At 38.1% G+C, this 19,569-nt stretch overlaps 1 protein-coding gene across 1 annotated transcript in view; it reads left to right on the top strand.

Annotated features, from left to right (window-relative positions):
* LOC126767268 (uncharacterized) overlaps positions 1-19,569 on the top strand; it is a 52,566-nt gene extending 32,997 nt beyond the window's left edge. Inside the window, exons 4-6 of the mRNA XM_050484832.1 lie at positions 2,968-3,062; positions 3,126-3,389; positions 18,089-19,569. Of these exons, the coding sequence (XP_050340789.1) occupies positions 2,968-3,062; positions 3,126-3,389; positions 18,089-19,135 (1,406 nt within the window). The 3' untranslated portion in view covers positions 19,136-19,569. The remainder of the gene's footprint in view (positions 1-2,967; positions 3,063-3,125; positions 3,390-18,088) is intronic.

Below are 19,569 nucleotides of genomic sequence, written 5' to 3'. Positions count from 1 at the left end.
AGTTATAAGTTATGACAAGTTTGAAAATTAACGATTTTATGATCTTACGATGCGTTATGACAAGTTGTGAGTCCGCTAAATAAAACAAGAAAAACGTTAACTTCGGTTGCACTACTCCGAATCGCTCTGTTTGTATGATAGCTATATGTTATAGTGGTCCAATATCGGTGGTCTTCACAAACGAGCAGCTTCTAGAAGCAAAAAGACGGGTGCAAAATTTCAGATCGATTTCTCAATAACGGAGGTATAAATAAGTTCGTGTGTATACAGACGGCCAGAGGTCAGGCAGACTATATCGATTCAGCTCGTCATACTTATTAAATTATAACTAACAGTTCAATTGAAAAACCCTCGTCTTTGTTATTGTGAAAAAATTAAAAAAGAAAGGGAATTTCGCATGTGGATAAATATTGCCTTTTGAAGACAACAAATATAGTTCACGAAAAATTTTGGCTTGACGACAAGTTTCCGCATATGGAGCTGTAAACCAGCTATGCTAAATTTGTAAAATATTTTGAGACAAAGTAACTGGTATAAAGTGACATAATAAAACTGAGACAGAATAGCAAGCAATAAATGCTATTTTTGGACTTCAAAACAATTGAAACTCAGAACACATTCCTCATTACTTCAAGTATTGTATTTCGGTGAATTCGTGGTTGCATATGTTATTTGAATTAAGGTCATAAAGAAGCTTCTTCACAATTTTATTTTTTTAACCCATACACACATATATATACATACACGTATGTCTTTGTCTTGCTTCTTGACGTTTTAAATTCTTTTGATTCATGACAATCCTACTGCCCCACATCCGCCAAGACTCAAAATGGGGAAATACTTCTCAAAGTTAACAATGAAAACATTATCAACAAGAAAACAAAGCTTTGGAATAAATAAAAATGTCTTACTATGTACAAGAGTATGACTTTACTCTCTTCAAAATCGGGTTTAGAGAGCACTGCGTATGGTATGAGTAGGTGAATACTCCATTTTTATGTATGTTATATAACATAGGTTTCAAGCTTAATAGTCTTTGGGAGCGCAATGTGAGTTTGTGTACAATAATAAAACCTTCCTTTGAGATAAATAAAATAACTAAGAAATATCCGGTATTCCTGTGAATAATAAATCACAAATTGTTAAATACATACATACATATATTTTAAAACGAAAATATTTGATTAGTCAGCTACTCTTAATGCGTACTGTTTGGAACTTTTTCGAAAAATAATTTGTTATTTCATTTATTATTTACAAAGAAATAATTTCCACTTGTGTTCATTAATCAAATCAGTGTATAATATATTGTTTAGGTATTACATCAGGTTATCTAAAAGCCGTAAATTTTGCAGCAAGCAACTTTCCTTTGTACCAGTTTGAAGAAATTTCGAATAATTTTAGTGAAAAGCTATTTTTTTATTTAACCAGTAATGAACCAAATATTCCCTCCCATGTTTGAATCAACCCTTTCTCACAATAGCTCCCTAATTTAAATGAGTACTAAAAGCTCAATTGAAAAGGCCTACCATAGTTAAACACATTCTTTTGGCAAAATTCGTTTTATTTATTCAAGTGTGATACTCTGATTATAGCGGCACTCCAACTTTCCGCTACCATAATTGTAACTCGACTTGTTCTTTGTTTCAAAATAGGCCTCAGTCTCGGTGTTTCCCTCTTCATTCGACGAAGCAAGCGTTCTATTTAGATCTGAGGACAGGAAATAGGGGCTGTAGGTCAGATCTGGAGACTACGGTGGATACGGAGGCAACTCGAAGCCCAACTCATGGATTCTTATCATCGTTTTCACTGACTCGTGGTGGCGATTTCGTCCTTCAAGCGATCCAATAACACTATGTAATAGTCGCTGCTGATAGTCCAGCCTTTTTCATGTTAGTCAATAAAAAAATATTTTTCTTAACATTGCCAGCCGACTGTTGAATTTTTCTACGCTTAGGAGTGGGTTCATCGTGTATCGTTCACTCGGTAGACGGTCGATTGGACTTTGAAGTGAAATAATGTAGCCATGTTTCTTTCATTGTCACATATCGACGCAAAAACTCGGGTTTATTCCGCCTGAACATCTGCAAACACTGTTCCGAATCATCAACTCGTCGTTGGTTTTGGTCAAAAGTGAGCTCGCGCTATATGCAATTTTGCACAGAGCTCTTTCATACCTAAATATGCGTGAATGATATGATATACACGTTAAGATGATATCTTAAGACAGCCTGCTATCTCGATGAACTTCACTTTACGGTCAGCCAAAATTATTTTGTGGACTTTTTCGATGTGTTTGTCCCAAACAAGCTCGTTTGGGAGTCCATTCTGTTAACCGTCTTCGGTGTTTATTTCACCACGTCTTAACTTAGCATACCAATCCTTGATGTTAGGTTTTCCTGGGGCAGTATTCGGAAACTCGTCATCAAGTCAAGTTTTTGCTGCCACTGTATTTTTTCCCCTTCAAAATGCAATATTTTATCTACACTCGAAAAAATATCAATTTTTTCAAAATAACAAAAGTGCTTTCACTCAAAATGATCTGATTCACAAACTAATGATTCGACAGCTGTCAAATTTTCCGCCTTTTGCAGGTTAGGGCTAACTAAAAATGAAATAGATTCGATTCTAGTAGCGTCATCCATGTGTCAGTCATTCAGTCTGATTGTGAAGGTTCTGTTCTGGGTAGCCAAAAAGTAATGCAAGCTAAAGTGAGAAGACAAAACATGCTCCCCAAGGGTTGTGCGCTGGGTTTGGGACCCGTCACGTAAAAAAAGAACACCCCCAATGAAAAGAATAGAACAGTCCCGGGTGAGAGACCCCCCTATTGCAATTTCTTCGGTTAATTAATATTTAATGTAGCAAAATAGCGTCGAATTGAATGAGCTAATATATAGTATATGTTCTACGTATAGTATATACTGATATCGCAAAAAATATTTATTATATGCTTTTTCGTCCCTGCAGATATTTTCCGTCGCCTGAGCAGCCAAATTTGGTCATCAACCGACGAGTTGGGCGCCTTCGACACCTCGAAAGGCAACACAACTTCAACTGTGAAGGTACCGTTAATTGCATAAGTACACCTTTTTAGTTTGCAACTAACGCTTTTACCGCTACTTTAGGTTGTCGATGGTCATAAGATCGAAGTAAACGAAACCGTTTACGGCGATGCTGATAATCTCTACAAGGTGCGTTTGGTCAACATTCGTCCGCTCGAGTCGGGTGAAGACGTTGCCGAAACACCCAACGCCAAGGCCGGAAATCCTGTAACATCCGCACCAAACAAAAAGAATGACGAAAGCGAATCGGATGAACGTCGCGAACCGTTGGAGAAGAACTCATATGAGAATGAGATCAAACACAACATCGACGATCCCGAGGTAAAATATTAAGCGCTGGAGCAACTTTGCAATTAACGCAAATAAATCTATTAATGCAATAACATTGTAAAGTTTTGTATATTTTCATTATTTTTTCGATTTTCAAACAATTAATCTTTACGCCAAGTGTAAAATTCCGAAACTAATTTGATTTTCTTCGCTGCTTTGTATCATATAAATTTCAATATTTTTTCGATATACTTAAACATATTTACATTACATTAGCTTGACTATATTTGCTTACACATATGTGAAAAAATATGAATTTCCAGATGTGTGTACTTATATACAACATTTATATATATATATCGAATATGACAAAATCTCAAAGAGGCATTTACGAAAACTACAATTTTTTAAATGCATTATTTAGTGGCTTTTATGGTTTTTGAAAATAAAAAAACAACAATTACTAACATGTATGCTTGTATTGAATTCTACAAAGTTTTACCGCAACTAATATTTGTATTATATATTCTTAAATATATATAGCTACTTAATAAAATATATAACTTTGTATAGTTTCATAAAAAAAACCGAAAACGATTTTATTTTTAAACGAATAAAGTTGTTTGTATTGAAGTTATTTTTGAATATTTTTGAACTTGTAAATATGCTTTTGCTGGAAAATTAATTTAAGGCATAATCGCGGGCTTAGCTGATATGCATACATATGTACATATATATACATACATTTAAGGCATACAATAACATATATACAATATACAGAATATATATATATTTACATGGCTGTACATATGCATATGATTGAACGGTTAATAAATATAACAAATCTGGTTTGGGCATAATTTGGTAAAGGTAAGCTGTAAATAGACTCATAACTGTAAATATTTCTAAAAAAATGTTTTTGAAAAGAAAGTGGTGAGTATTGAGTAGCATACTAATATTAGCAAGTTCCAAGAATATACTGGTCTAGTTATTAAGTTAAAAATAACGTTTTCATAAGAATTGCATGATGACCTTTCTTGAAATCTTCAAATTTTTGATTATCTACTATTTGAAAGCTTTGTTTATTTCGGTTTCGCTAATCAGAGGGTTTAAGATGAGTAGGTGATTAGCCTTCTGCATCCGAGCCTAGAGTTCTGTGGCTGCCGGTTTCGCCTCTAGGCAGGCAATGGCGTGGGAATTTCCTCCTCGCAGGTTATACCGCCTTTACTCGGTCGTCAGAGCCTCGTTCGTAGTGAACGGGGGGTACCGCGCGAAGGTGAGGTTGACGTTTGGGAGGGATAGGCTATATATTCGCATCACCAACCCCATGTGCCCATTTTGGTATTTGAATAGCCTTGATTTATGAATGGATAGGATAAGTTTTAGGTTTTGATCCAAATTTTTGGGGCGGTTAATAATCAAAGCCGTGTCTACCAAGATATATCGATCTCAGTCTGGCAAAAGCAGAGTAATACGTATAGAGGTAGAAGAAGAAGTAGGAGGTTAAGGCTGCCATGTCGCCTTTCGCCATATGGCACTGACAAAGTTCATCCGGTCAAATATTTAGTCGTTCTACGTTTAAACCTATTGGACAGAGTCTAGTGAACACACTTATCATTACGGGAAAATTGAATTTGGTAAGAGCCAGTAGTTGGAGGGTCTTATAACGGTTTACTCTTGTCTAGAAGGATCTCGCAGTCGCACAAGTTCTGGTTGTTCCCCAGCGCTGGTTGGGCTCACAGGAGGTTGAAAGCACCAACGCCAAAACGTAAGAAGATCTCAAAATAACGACTCGCTTTAAATCTTCACTAGTAAGCTCAGTAACTGGCGATTTTGCTTTGACCGGGCACCCATACAAGTCTAATATCAAGGAAGCTTGAAGTGATTCCTAATGAGATCATACACTCCTTGACATGTTTTGAGCGCACAGTCAGGGAACTCAAAGCCGGTGTAGTCGCTCGGTTATCGAAGTAAATGCACACTTCTCTGAACTAAATCGCACTTCGGAGAAGTGCACCTATTACTACTTTAATAGCAGCCATCTCCATTTGAGAGATGCTATTGTGGTCTGATAGTCTGAATGAAGAGCCTTCGACACCTCCTACTCTCCGTCTTCACTTCGCGCAATCTGTGGAAAAGCTCACTGCACACCTTCAACGGCTTCGGTCCGCCTACAAATACTTCACAGTTGTGTAAGCTGAGAAGAAACAGCCAGAGGAGTTTCTGCGATGCAGTGATCTAGTGTATCTAACTCTAATAACAGCCTTCGCCGCCAAGCGCCAACCCCACTTCTTTCCAATTCCTCACTCTGTTTTCGATGTTTAGTTTCAAAGAGAACTTCCTATCCTTGGGGCTTGAGATTAGACTGTTAAACTTTTTGAAAATATTTAATAGTAAATTTAAATATTTTATTTGTTAATGCACTATACATTCAGTATAAACTCAAAAGCTTTAGACTCCAGATTTTCGAAAGTTAATGAAGCCGGAAGTTATTATTATTATTTCTACACCTCTGTTTTGGGGTTTATGCCAAGTATTGTTGGGACTGCAGTACATTATTTAGACTAGTAAGAAGGAGGCATAGCTAAAAGAAACATGAAATTCTGTCTAATAGTTATAATAGTCTCAATGCAGTTGATAGAGAACGAAAAGTAACTTTTTGCTCAGAACTCTTTTGCGTTGCACGTGTCGTATGAGTAACATTGCAAAAATATATTAGGAAATTATTGGGTATGTCATGTCGTATGAGTAAAGTTCGTACAAAAAAACCGAATGAATGAATGATTAATACTATATCGCAATGACTGGTAAATCTTTATTTAAAAACATACTTTGAGAAAACGTCGCTAACTTCTTGCACTTGTGTGGTTGTTATATTTGTGCTAGGTGCAATAACCAACTAAAAATCACAATGTCATCCTATGATTCCGTGCCAGAAAATCAGTATCGGTTCAGAACTTCGCCTAGCAACGTATATCGAATATAATGAGAAAATATTTTGCTCTTTTCTGAGAATTTTTTTATATTAAATAAGGACACATGTGCAGCAGGCCAAAGTTAACGAGGATAGAGATAATGAAGTAATATATGCAAACAGAAGTTTTCGTTATTTTATATATTATTTGTATATATTTTTTCTAAGTGTATAAAATACTACTCAGAACTGCGCAAAATATTCCATTTGTATTAAGAGGCGGGATGCACAGTTCGTCAGCTCATATTTTCTTTAAGAAAAACTCTTGACTTTTGTCAAACATGTATTATTAGCAAAATTCGATTTACTTATTCAACATAATTGCCATTGACGGTGATACAACGATAGTATTGACCTTCAAATGTTTCGATACCAGTTCTGATAACAAATTGCCTTCAGTTTCGGCGATATTTCTCTAGCAGCAATTCCCTTAAGGTTTGAGAATAGAAAAATAGTTTGTGATTATCAAGCCTGGAATAGCATATGATAGATCACAGTGACCCAGAATTTTTAAAATCAGCGAAATCGCCACTGATGCATACGGAAGCAATATGAAGTTCGATTTATGCAGCTTTGCTATAGTTTTCATTAATTTGTGAAGCAGGGCTTACTTCTTCCTCAAATGACACCGTCGTTTCCGACCGGACGGGTTTTTCGTGTCCGGTCGTTTGAGTTTGCTGAATAGCTAGAAGTCACGCGGGTCTAAATCAAGCGAATACGTTGGTTGCGGAACGATATTGGTTGAAAATTTGTCGAAAAACTCACGAATGACCATTGCAAAATGCGGCGGTGCATTTTAAGCATGCCCATAATTATGACTTGTTTGTAATAATAGCTTCGCGCAAACGACGCATAATACTCAAGTAGTATTCCTTCTTAACAGTTTGGTCGGTCGGAAGGAATTCGGCGTACACCACACCTCGATAATCGAAGAAATTTGTCCACATAACCTTTGTTTTTGATCAGCTTTGACGTAGTTTTTTCGGCTTCGGCTCATTTTTGCCACTATATTTGGCAGACTGATCATCTGTTTCCGTGTCGTAAGCATAGATCAAAGACTTATCGGCAGTAATTATACGTTTCATGACATCCTGATGGTCGGAACGCATTGTTTCGCAGCCGTTAACGCGACCATGTTTTTTGAAAAAATTGAGTGATTTTGGGAGCAATCACTTTTCCTAGGACCAAATGGTCTTTCAAAATGGTGGTCACTGTTCGTTCCGATATTCCAGCGACGCCGTTAAGATTGCTGACTGTTAATCGTCAATTGTCAATCAGCAACTCCTTCATTTAATTGTCATGTTGATCATGAGTTGAAGTTGATAACCGTCCTGGACGAGTTTTATCGTCATCGCTTTCTCGAGCCTTTTTGAATAGTTTGTAGCAAACAAAATCACTTGCTAGTGACAAACAATCATCACCGAAGGCCTTTTCCAACATTTTGAACTTTTTGGTATCAGAAATTCGGCGCCGCGCAAAAGAATTTAATGGAACTTCTTTGCTGAATAATTACGCTCACTGTAAATATCGCCGAATGAACTTTATATACTTCAGAAAGACAAGCGTATAATAAGCACGACAGATTAGAATTTTAATGAAAAATTTGGCACAAATGTCACTGATAGTCATACCAACCCAAAGAAAAACCTTTCGACGAATGAATTTCTCTTACACTATTTTTCTCAGAGTAGTATATGCACATTTCTTGAACAGCTGCAACTCTGAGAACTGCCAAATTTGTACCCTTGTCATCTGAAGGTTAAAATTATGGATTCATAATTAGTGAAATTCTCTCATAGAAGCGACACGAACTCTTCTCCAGCCTATTATATTTCTGTCTGTGCAAACAATTTCAAAATACAGAAAATTTTAGCTGTCATAAAATGACCATTGTATTAAAATCCATTTTCTATTGCAGAAAAACATTAGTGAATTGCTATTTTTTAATTTATTAGAAATAAAGAATTCTAAAAAGAAAAGGTGGGCGCGAAAGTGCGCTCTGAGACCTTTGTTGCACACAACTATATACATACATGTGTGTGTCTATACATACTAATATTTATGTAGCAACTGGTTCTATATCGATATTTATGGAATGCATCGTTTGGCAGCCGTTATAAAAAATCAAATCAAATTTATGAATCCCCTAATGACAGCATATTTGTAACTGAAATTGAAAACATAGCTCTAGGTGTAACGGTATCGACTAACTTGACTACCAGCAAGTATATCGGAGTATATATGTATGTATATAGTATAAATACAAGGTTTTGAACGCCGCGAATATCCGCAAATGCATGCGCGCTCGTGTATGCCTATGAGACCCAGCACCGACGACTCAGGGAAGGGCTTGTTTGCCGCCCATACGCACCTACAGACATGTGTATTGGCAATTTATTGCCGTTCGCTGGGCAAAAGAAGCAAATTGTTTCAATATGACGGCTGCTGGCGCAAAATATCTGCTGCGTTGTTTTCTCTACAGTTAATATTTATGGCCATAAATATGAAATGTCCATTCGCACAGCGACAAGTACAAACATAAACATAAATTCATATACATACATAAATATGTGTATATTAGGGTGGGGCTATCATATTCATGTAGGTGCATTGCTGCGCAGGTGGCTGTCAGACTCCGGAAAGCTGGACAAGCTGAGGGTCTCAGAGAGAGACATTCTTAGTTCTCGCTTACTTCGACTGCAGCCCTGGAACACTGCACCGCGAAAGAAAAGGCCCAGTCGCATTTCCGGATAGATCAAAGCACAAGGGGAATGTTGGAGAGGAGTTTTCTGTCGGTACCTCTCAATAAACTCTCGTTTCAAACTGCCACACCACTGTAGTAGCTTTCAGGCAGAAGCGACAGCCATCAAGGTAGCAGCAGATAGACTTTTCTTCTCTACTGTTACGAAGGTAAGCATCCACTCCGATAGCAGAGCTGCTATTCTGTCGAAACCTCTCAATAAACTCTCGTTTCAAACTGCCACACCATTGTAGTAGCTTTCAGGCAGAAGCGACAGCCATCAAGGTAGAAGCAGATATGAGTGCTGGCACACACTTCTCTTCTCTGGAAGGATGCATCCACCTTCCGGATAGGCCCATCTAAAAGTACTCTGGGTCCGACACCCTATACAGTGCGACTCCACATTGGACAAATGCCCTTCCTCGTACAAACCACAGCCACACGAATCTGAGGCCAAACCCAATGAGCAGACTGGAGCGAACTCAGGGGGGCTCGGTGACTATGAGCTCAAAGCTCTCCAGGGTCTAAATGACCGCATTAGCAGTAGCAATATATTACTTCCATATTGAACTTGTCTGGCTGCTAGCCACAGCGGAGTCCTAGAAAAGAGTAAAGCCAACGAGCTTTTAAGATAATAACTACCGGATTCCATGAGGTATCTCAGTATTCGAGCGCTGGATCTATGGGCCTTGTGCGAGCTCAGTAATCTTGGGCGGCAACCAGCACTTGTGAGATTGTGAAAGCCTTCTGCCACAGAGTGAGGTCTACTGAACTGCTAGCTTCTGGCAAGGCTCATAAGGCCGCAATCCTAACTGGACACTGTCCCATTGACACCCACGCGTTGGGATGTAGGCAGAGGACGGAGCTTGTCAAAGTTGCAATGAAGATGATAAGGTGGAAATAACTGGAGACTTTCTCGTCCACAGTTCAGTCTTCGCCAGACTTAGGTTGAAGCATATTGGTTGTCATACTTTTAATGAACCCGGAAAGCTAAAGATGGGATGTAGACATAGGATGCAACTTGTCAAAGTTGCAATAAGGAAGATAAGGTGGAAATAACTGGACACTTTCTCGTCCACAGTCCAGTCTTCGCCAGACTTTGGTTGAAGCATATTGGTTGTCATACTTTTAATGAACACGGCGAACTAAAGATGGGATGTAGATGAACCCGCCGAATTGGCTGGTGTTGATACTAGCCGCCTTAATGAATTTGTGGCAAACTCTAGGTGTTTTGTCGATATGCGACGGTCTATTTGATCTGTATCTAAGAGTTCTGACATCACAACGGAGAAGCAGACAGTTCGCCGTTCCATCGACAGTTGGGTCTATGTAACCGGAATGGACCCGGAGTTTTGTTTTTTTGTCAACCCGGAAGAGTTCTGCCTCTACAACAACATTTTTTGCGACCTCACAAGAAATCAAACTATTTACCTAACCTAACCTAACCTATGCTTAAGCCATGACTTCGCTCCGTTAGTTGTCGACTCACCCTAATGCATATACATATGTATACGTATGTGTGCGCTGCTCATAACAGCGGCTAGGTAACAAATCTATACAGCTAGATAAAATGTGAAAAATGTAGGTGTTGCATGCCACAGACAGCGTAAAACATAAAAATGATTTGGTGAGCGCGTTTGCTGCGCTGTGAGTCCGCATCAGAATCCCTTAAATGCTGCCAAAAGGTCAGCAAATGCAAAAAATCGAATCAAAATTTGCTGCAAATAAATATGAAAGGCTAACGAAAAGGCTGAAAATTTCATCTATGCCGAGATTTCAATTGAAGTGTTATTTCATATAAAAATTCGTTAATTTCAGCAGTGATTTATTCATGCAAATGAGCAAATTCAAACATGGAAAAATTTGTATTTTTTTGTAAATAATCAAATCTTTTCAAAACCAACTGTGGACGCGTGTGACATTTAATGTCATTAAAAACGGCGGTTGGCGGCAAAAAATATATAAATTCTATATTATTTTGCTACATTAACGGTTAATATTAAATTAATGTGATGTGTTTATTATGTATGCGCGAGAGTACCGTTAGCACATATTTGCTTGCTGATTGGATTATATACACACTCCTAATGACATAAATAACTCTTTGAGCAAATGCCCGCATGTGTGTGTGTGTGTGCGTAAATAAGTTGGCGCAAAAACAGGTGAAAGAATTCTAAAATATTTGTATAATTAACAACTCACGCCGCAGTAATTTGGAATATGCGGTGAAAAATTTAGAATTTCATTTTATGTACTTTATTTTGTTTTTGTGATTTTGTTGTTGCTGTTCGTTTTTTGCGACATTTGGTTGCAAATTAATTTCGTTTTAATGAGTGTCATTCATGCTTCGCGCGATAATTGCGCATTTACTTAGTACATTTTCATTTGATAATTTAATAATTCATCGCATCGCGCAATTTTTACAGTAATTTTTGACCATTTAATTGCTGGCGATATTTTTTCTGCACACTCGGTGACATTCTATTGCATAGAAAAAATGGTAATTAATTTTTAATACGTCATTTGTAATTGCATTCATAATTAAAGCATTTCATAGTAATATTTTTATTATTGTGGCTTTTGTATGTCATTGCTATAAATCAGTATGCTGCATGGCCACGAAAAAATCATTAACATTTGGCTCGCTAAAGGGTGCATCAATATGGGCGCTTTGAAGCGTGTAAATAGCCGTCATCGATTCGGCATTTTCCAGCTCGCTATTGTGGGGCGGTGCATGCTTGTCAAATTTGCATGGAAAAGCAAACGTTCTAAGAGCACCAAATATGATAGGCGAGTAGAATTCATAACAAGATAGAGGGAGCGGATAAAAGAGAATATAGGATTTAATGAGGTAAAGTGATATAATCTCCATCATCACCTACATCGCAATGTTGCACGAGCGGTGGTGGGATAGTTAGCGAGAGTTGAAGAGGGAAACAAGACGCATATGCAGAGAAAAATCGAAAGAGTACGAAATGCGTGAATATAAACAGTTTGACAAACTGGCTGACAGAGGTAATGTTCAAAAATTATACAAAAAGATGCGGCGACTAACAGAAGGTTATAAGAACGCAGCATACTCTCTTAGAACCCCCAGAGTTGATCTAGAGGTTTTTTTTATTCGGTGCAGATGGAAGTTATGGAAGGAATACTTCTACAGCCTGCTGAATGGAAGTAAAAGTGTAACAATTGTAGATGGCGAACCCGAGTTCCCAGAAGAGGACTATGGAATAGATGTTCAATTGCCCGACTGAAGTTCGATGATAAAGTTCGAATAGCAATTGCCCGCCTGAAGAATAACAAAGCCGTGCTATTCAAATATGGCGGCAAAGAACTAACAAGGTAGATGCATCAGCTTCTTCGCAAGTTATAGTATGGTCGAATGAAAGCATGTTCGAAGATTGAAACCTAAGTGTGCTCTGCCCAATCTACAAAAAGGGGGACCCCGAAATCTGCGCCAACTACTATGGTATAAGGCTCCTTAATATGGCATATAAGGTTCTATCGAGTGTAGTGAGTGAAAGACTGAAGCCCACTGCCAACAAACTTATTGAATCTTATGTGTGTGGCTTTAGACCTAGAAAATCTACTACCGACAGATTTTCCCCGTGAGCCAAATCTTTAAAAATACCCATAAAAGAAAGATCGACACACTCCACCTCTTCATCGATTTCAAAGCCACCTTCGACAGCACGAAAAGGAACTGCCTCTATGCCGCTATGTCTGAAGCTGGGTATCTCCCCAAATATAATACCTTTGTGTAAGCTAACGTTGAGCAATACCAAATTAATGTGGCGAATGAAACACCACAATATTATAAAATTACAGATTATTTATTAAGATAACTCAAAAGACTTCTTCACTTGTTGGCGTCTGTACAAGAAGTGACGCTTCTTAAAACTAAAAGCTTAGAATTCAGTTGAAACTGTAAATTTCCAAGAAGAATATAAAGAGAATGAAATAATAGAATAACTGACAAAAAGTGCTGCCAGATGTGATACGACTTGTCTGTGTGCCCACAGTACTCCCCCTCAAATAAAGTCCTGCTGGACTTATTTAAGGTTGAGTTCCTTTACTAGGTCCTAGTCCCGGTGCTTGGTGCAGTTAGGCTGGTTGATGTATGTAGCGAATTCATTTGCTTGGTAAGAGTACGGCTGTGCGGCGTACTGTTGTCACTAGCCAATTGGTATGGTTAAGTAGTTGTTGCGAATTTATTTGCTCGGTTCAGGAAGGACCTCTCCGCGCCGTACTATAGCAAGCTATGTTTCAGACAATGAGATTTTCTATCGTGTGACTTCTTCAATCAATTGCTGGAGAATATAATACGTGTTGCAGAACTAAATATGGAAGGTACAATCTAAGATTGATGAAATTGATATTATTGGCCTCAGCAACCTCACTGTCAGTTCTGTTTTCTCTCGACTGGACAAAGAACAAAAGCGTATAGGTCCGTAACTGTCATCGCATTCGCGACTTGGTTAGCACGCCACTGTTGGCAGCCATAACTTTGAAGTCATCGATAATTTCGTCTATCTTGCAATCAGTCTCAGCACAAATAACAATGTCAGCCTACAACTCCCACGCAGAATCATTCTTGCTAACAGGTGCTAATTTGAACTGAGTGAGCAATTGAAAAGTAAATTCCTCTCTCGATGAACAAAGGCCAAACTTTACAATTTACATGTCTATCAAGCAGTCAATAAGATTTTCCATTTCTTGAGTTTCCGAAGTACATACTTTTTCTGGAAGCAGCAAACTCAGTTGAAGTCCAACCAATACTTTTCTAGAAAAGCACGTCTTCAATTCTTCGCCGAATTTGAATTCACTAAACTTAAAACCAACTGAAGTCTCTTACACGATATCACCGGTTAAGTATTAGTTCGTCGTAGTGGCAAGACAATTTAAGCCTCTTCAATTACTCGAACTGACGGATGCAAATCTGTTGAAACAGGCTCAGTTTTGTCACGGTGGCTATTTTTCTCGCATAGTTATAGTTTGATTTCTCATTATTACTGAGTGCATTACTTTTGGTAATAGAGTAATTGCTTTTCGTGACTGCAGTTGTGGCTGTGAAGTAATCTCAAACTTCCCTATGGGTGATCAATATTCTTTCTTTCACATACCTGGTGCTTATGAGCAAAACTTTTGTTTTATGCCCAGCCGATTCCAGGTGGGTGCGGTTCAGGGTCAACGTAGCCCAAGTATTTAGAATTGATCTAGGTTAACCCATAATTCGCTCGACGATTCCTGCATTCTTCTTCTAGGGCATCATTGTGGAGTTGTTGTCCGTATCTGGTGAAGTACGCTTCGACGAGTAGAGGGATGCTGTCAAATTCAGTAAAAAAAAAAAATCTATTAGATTATTTACGAAAAATTTTTCCTTAAAGATGTTTTAACATTCAATTAATTTACTTTCATGGTGCCATGACTGAAGACTTTTTAACTTTGTTCAGTTTAGATGTTGTCTTTCTAATTACGATTGCCAATTATCTATGTCGCAGTAGACGAGTACATCGACGATGTCGTCTTGTTAGATTTGATTAACATTTTCGGCTTAGAAGTTTTATCTCCAAAGAGCATCTTCTTCATAGGTAAATCGCTATTTATCGCTTAGTAGCCAGATCATCTCGACGATATTGATATAGTCGAGATATCTATAACGAGAAAACCTATGACTGACCTGACCATGTGAAATGACCTGGATAAGTCAAGTTCTCTTAGAACGTTGCAATCGTAAGGTCATTTTTGATTGATCCTAGTGATTATTCGTGACATTTTGACTTTAAAAGATTGATATTATTATTGTTGTCTCTATTGCGGATCTGAATCTAGTATGAGACAAATGCAACTGATGGGAGGAGAGTATCTCTATAGCCGTATAAATAGCGATCAGTGATATGGCAGCGAGAGTTCAGTTGTCATTACCAAACTTTGTTCTATTACTAACAAGCTACTCTCAGCTTCTTAAATATCTCTTTGGATTAAACTAAATAAAATGTATTGAAATAGACATAGTACCATATGTATAGTTCTTTTAAATTCTTGACTTCCAAGAGGAAAGAGTCGAAAATTCGATCAACAACTTAATACAATTAAAAAGCAACGATTGTCCGGTCGAAAAAAGTAATAATAAGGTTGTAAGAAAGGCTTTTTAATAAAATATTTCCCAGTGAGTCCTCTGCAAAATACTTGTAACTACAAGTAGCATACGTAGCGGGCTCGCACTTACGACTAGAACTTCCAAAGCTATCAAAGTTGCTATGGTATATATTGGATAGGTTAATAGTATACTACATCTGAAGAGGCTGCCGCTTATAGAGCAGAAATGAGAGAAACCGTAAAAATAGTTCAAGCCTCATAAAATGAAAAGTTTCCAAAATAAAAAGGCGTTTTAAAAATACGAAACATCTCATATATAGTACCGCTCTTTTCATAAAATATGTATATTTCTTAGTCTAAAGTCCATCCAGCTTCATACTTTTAATTTTCACAATTCAGTCGCATGCAATTTTTTTTGCACACGTTTTATTTTGCGCAAGCCGCAAATCATCAATATTTGTCTTTTATTTTTGTTGTGCTGCTTACGTCCAAAAAAATGCCGGTGATTAATTTGAAAAAGAACGATATTTTTATGATTCCACGAAATTATAACGAGAAATGGGTGAAAAAGCAACTAAAATTAAAATTGCTCTCAGCTTCTCAGCTACGCTTGTAAACGCGCTTGTAGCACACCTACTTGTAGAGAAACATACGTATAAATGTATCATTATTTTTGTTGCCATACACTATATACCCATATGCATTACGCATGCCTACCCAGTAGAGAATGACTGTGGCTTTGGTCAATTGGTGATTGTTAACTCATAATCATATTACTTTGATCAAAAAAGAGTAAGACTTTGTTCAAAATTTTAAAATTCTGAATTTATTTTTCAAAATTTATGTCATTCATCTTGGCTCCAATAAACTTGTGCCAACATTTGTTTCAATTCTCGAAAGAGTTGTTAAAGTCAAGTCAGTTTCCGGAATAACATTAACTGTATTCATGTTCATGTTTTGTTGTTTAATGTGTTCAGTTGACTCAAAACGGTTTCCTCGGAACGTTCGTTTGAGTTCGCTGAATAGCCAGAAGTCTCACTGAGCTAAATCAGATGAGTATGTTCTTTGCGGAGTCCTCCTTGTTGACGATTCGGCCAGTCGGAAGGAATTCGGAGTACACCACATCTCGATAATCGAAGAAAACTGTCTGCTTTGACGTAGTTTTTTGGATTTGGCTCCCCTTCACCACAATATTCAGCCAATTGTTCGCCTGTTTCCGGGTCGTAAGCATAGATCCAAGACTCGTCGCTAGTAATAATATGTTTCATAACATCCTGGTAGTCGAAAAGCATTGTTTTACTGACGTTAACGCGACGCTGTTTTTCGAAATATTTAAGTGATTTTGGCACCAATCGTGCTTTGACTTTACTTAGGGGCAAATGGTCTTTCAAAATGGTTTCCACTGATCCTTCCGATATTCCTACGATGCCAGTGAGATCTTTAACTGTTAATCGTTGATTCTCAAATACCAATTCTTTTATTTTATTGACGTGTTGATCGTCAGTTGATGTTGATGGACATACTGTTCGCGATTCGTCGTCAACGCGTTCTCGACCATCTTTGAATATTCTATAACAATACCAAAAACACTTCCTCGCGACAAACAATTGTCACCGAAGTCCTTTTCCAACATTTTGAACGTTTTTGCACCAAAAATTTGATTTCGCACACAAAATTTAATAGAACTTCTTTGTTGAATAACTTCACGCTTCGTAAAGATCTCCCAATGCACTTTATATACTTCAGAAAGACAAGCGTATACCAGATAGTAATGATTATTTTGATGTGACATATGACATAGATGTCTGTTCTGTGTTCTGTGAATAGGTTTTCGCGTGAATTTTATACTCAAAAGTCTTACTATTTTTTGCCCAACGTTTTAAAACCTAACGCTTTTCTTGCTGGGTACAGCATAATAGCGACAAAGCACTTGTAAAGTGATCTGTCGCTTGAAACGTCATACTAAGGTGACAGCTAACAGCTACCAGCCAGCGGCATAAGTTACTATACGACGCGACTGTGGTTAGCACTTGGCGCGTAGGATTTTTGAAATTCTTGACTGTTCAGGAAATATGGTAATTCGGCGTCGTTGAAGGTGACTCACGGCAACGCAGCGGAATCTTAATGAGTAATGCCAAGAGTATTAAGTGCGCTACGCAAAAAATTTTGATGAAACAATAATAGAGAGTGCAAATTGACTACAAGTATAGCTTACAACAATAACAAAACAACTAAGAGCAACATTGAAGCGTTGTTTGATGACTCAAACCTGCTAAGAGCGGTTTTTTTCAGATGATGGCATTTGAAGTGTATTTGAGTGTACAGTATATTTGAGTTTTGAGAGTGATTGCTTGTGAGCTATGCTGAGCGTAAATAATTTTTATTTTTTGTAGAGCGTAGGTTTTGTTTATCAATAGTGAATTTGCGGTTTTGTTGGCCATATATAAAGAGTGGTCGCGCTGGTTTAGCAATCATTCAAGTATTATACCATAAACAATAAGCTATCTAGTTTAAGTCTCGATTTCAATTTTATTGCGTGAGTATTATTTTTAAATCAACTAATTTGCTCAGCTGCTTCATACGCTCATTCGTACTTCATTTAAGGTTGCTAAACATAAATACTAACCTAAAATTAACCTAAAACTAACCTAAAGCTTACCTAAAACTAACCAAAAACTAACCTGAAACTTACCTAAAACTAATTGAATTTCGCAAAATCTTTTCTTATCGTTTCATGCACACACACATACACACATTGCAAACGAAATTTCAACTATAATTTCAACTTTAATCCCACATTTTGGCACATCAACCGTTTTCTTGAATCCGCATTGTCACCACCACCTATCAACGCGCTGAACACTCGCCTTTCCCATCCGCACCACACGCTCACATGGCATACAATACTCTTGACTGCACTGCGCATTCGACACCGCTCCCCAGCCACTAGCGCAACTCATACAAGACACAATGTTGCCAATAACAAATGAGGACAATGCCGCCAACTTAAATGCTGCATTTGTTACAGACAATAGTCTTGAAGTGGCAGCGAGCGAAGGAAGCGTTGAACAGAGTTCGGAAGAAGAAATCGCCGAGGTAGTTGAAATAGACGGAAATATCGAAGCGGAAACCAATAAGTCTGTTAACAACAGCGAGATAAAAGCCGGCATGGAAAACCTCGAAAATACTACAACTGCTGTGGAGGAGCTAACAACAACAGCAGCAACACCAACGACACAGGATGCTGTTGAGGACGAAGCGCTTACAATTGAAAATAATGAGGAAACGGCAGCGAATAACAGCCCAAATGAGTCATCAAATACTGATGATGATGCCGCAGCAGCAGAAGCAGCAGCAACTGAAGCCGTAGCAACCGATGATGATGCAACTAACGTTGAAGAGGACGCCGCCGCCAACGAGTCAACCACTGAGACTGCGGATGATTTGCGTGCTGAATTGGATGAGGAAAATATTAACGAAACAGCTAGTGGTGAAACAGCCGGAATCGATGAAGTAACTGAGCTGGCGAAATCTGTTGATGATTCGGCTGAGTGGTTGGGTGAAGATGCTGGTGTGGCTGCGCAGTCTGACGCTGGCATTGATGAAGTTGACAACGAACCAAATGAGAAACGTTACGCAAATTATGCAAACAACAAGAATCGTGAAGATCTCTCATCATCCGATGACGAAGCGGAGGGCGACGAAGTGGAGATGAATCCCGGTTTCGACTCGGAGTGGGGTGACTTGAAGGCAGATCTGGCGCGCGCTTCCAATGAACAAAATGATTTGAGCAACGACATTGATGCCTATGATGCGGTGCCAGTGGATTTGTCCAATGACATTGCCGTCAATGACTTAGCGGCGCAGAATCCCGATTTCGCCATAAATCCCGATGCTGAAGTGTTCGATGTGAATGCTTTGAAAACACTCGGCGCAGTGCCGATGTTTGAAAAACTGACCATTTCGGAGCCTGCCAGCCCTGCCAAATAGGAAGTGTGCGTCTTGAGTAGCAATCTAAAATTAGTGTTAAACATATCTAGTGCCAAACTCCCAGCAGTAAGTAGGCTGTTGTGAAAATTTGCGAGATTTTTAGGTTAAGTTTAAAGCTTTAGCAAACTATTTACGAAATTTGTGTAAGACTTCCCGCTGTTAATATGCCGCAATGCACTCGTGTGCTATGTGGTTCACCGCAGCGCTCGGGTAATATGAGTCATGCTCCAAGATTTCTACGCAGATCTAAATATATTGTATTTTATTGATATTTAATTAAGTAAAAATGTGCGTTAGTGCAGTCAAAGCTTTATGAGAGTATATATGTAAGCATTATTTAGTATTCGGCGTAATTATTTTTATGAATTCTGATGAAATATGTATTTACAAGTCTTGCAAAATGCCTTAATATAATACTCATCACCTGTTGCATA

Source organism: Bactrocera neohumeralis, unplaced genomic scaffold, assembly GCF_024586455.1.
Source record: "Bactrocera neohumeralis isolate Rockhampton unplaced genomic scaffold, APGP_CSIRO_Bneo_wtdbg2-racon-allhic-juicebox.fasta_v2 ctg49_3, whole genome shotgun sequence".
Lineage (NCBI taxonomy): Eukaryota > Metazoa > Arthropoda > Insecta > Diptera > Tephritidae > Bactrocera > Bactrocera neohumeralis.
Note: the sequence above shows the minus strand (reverse complement) of the source record. Positions and strands in the feature narration are given on the sequence as shown.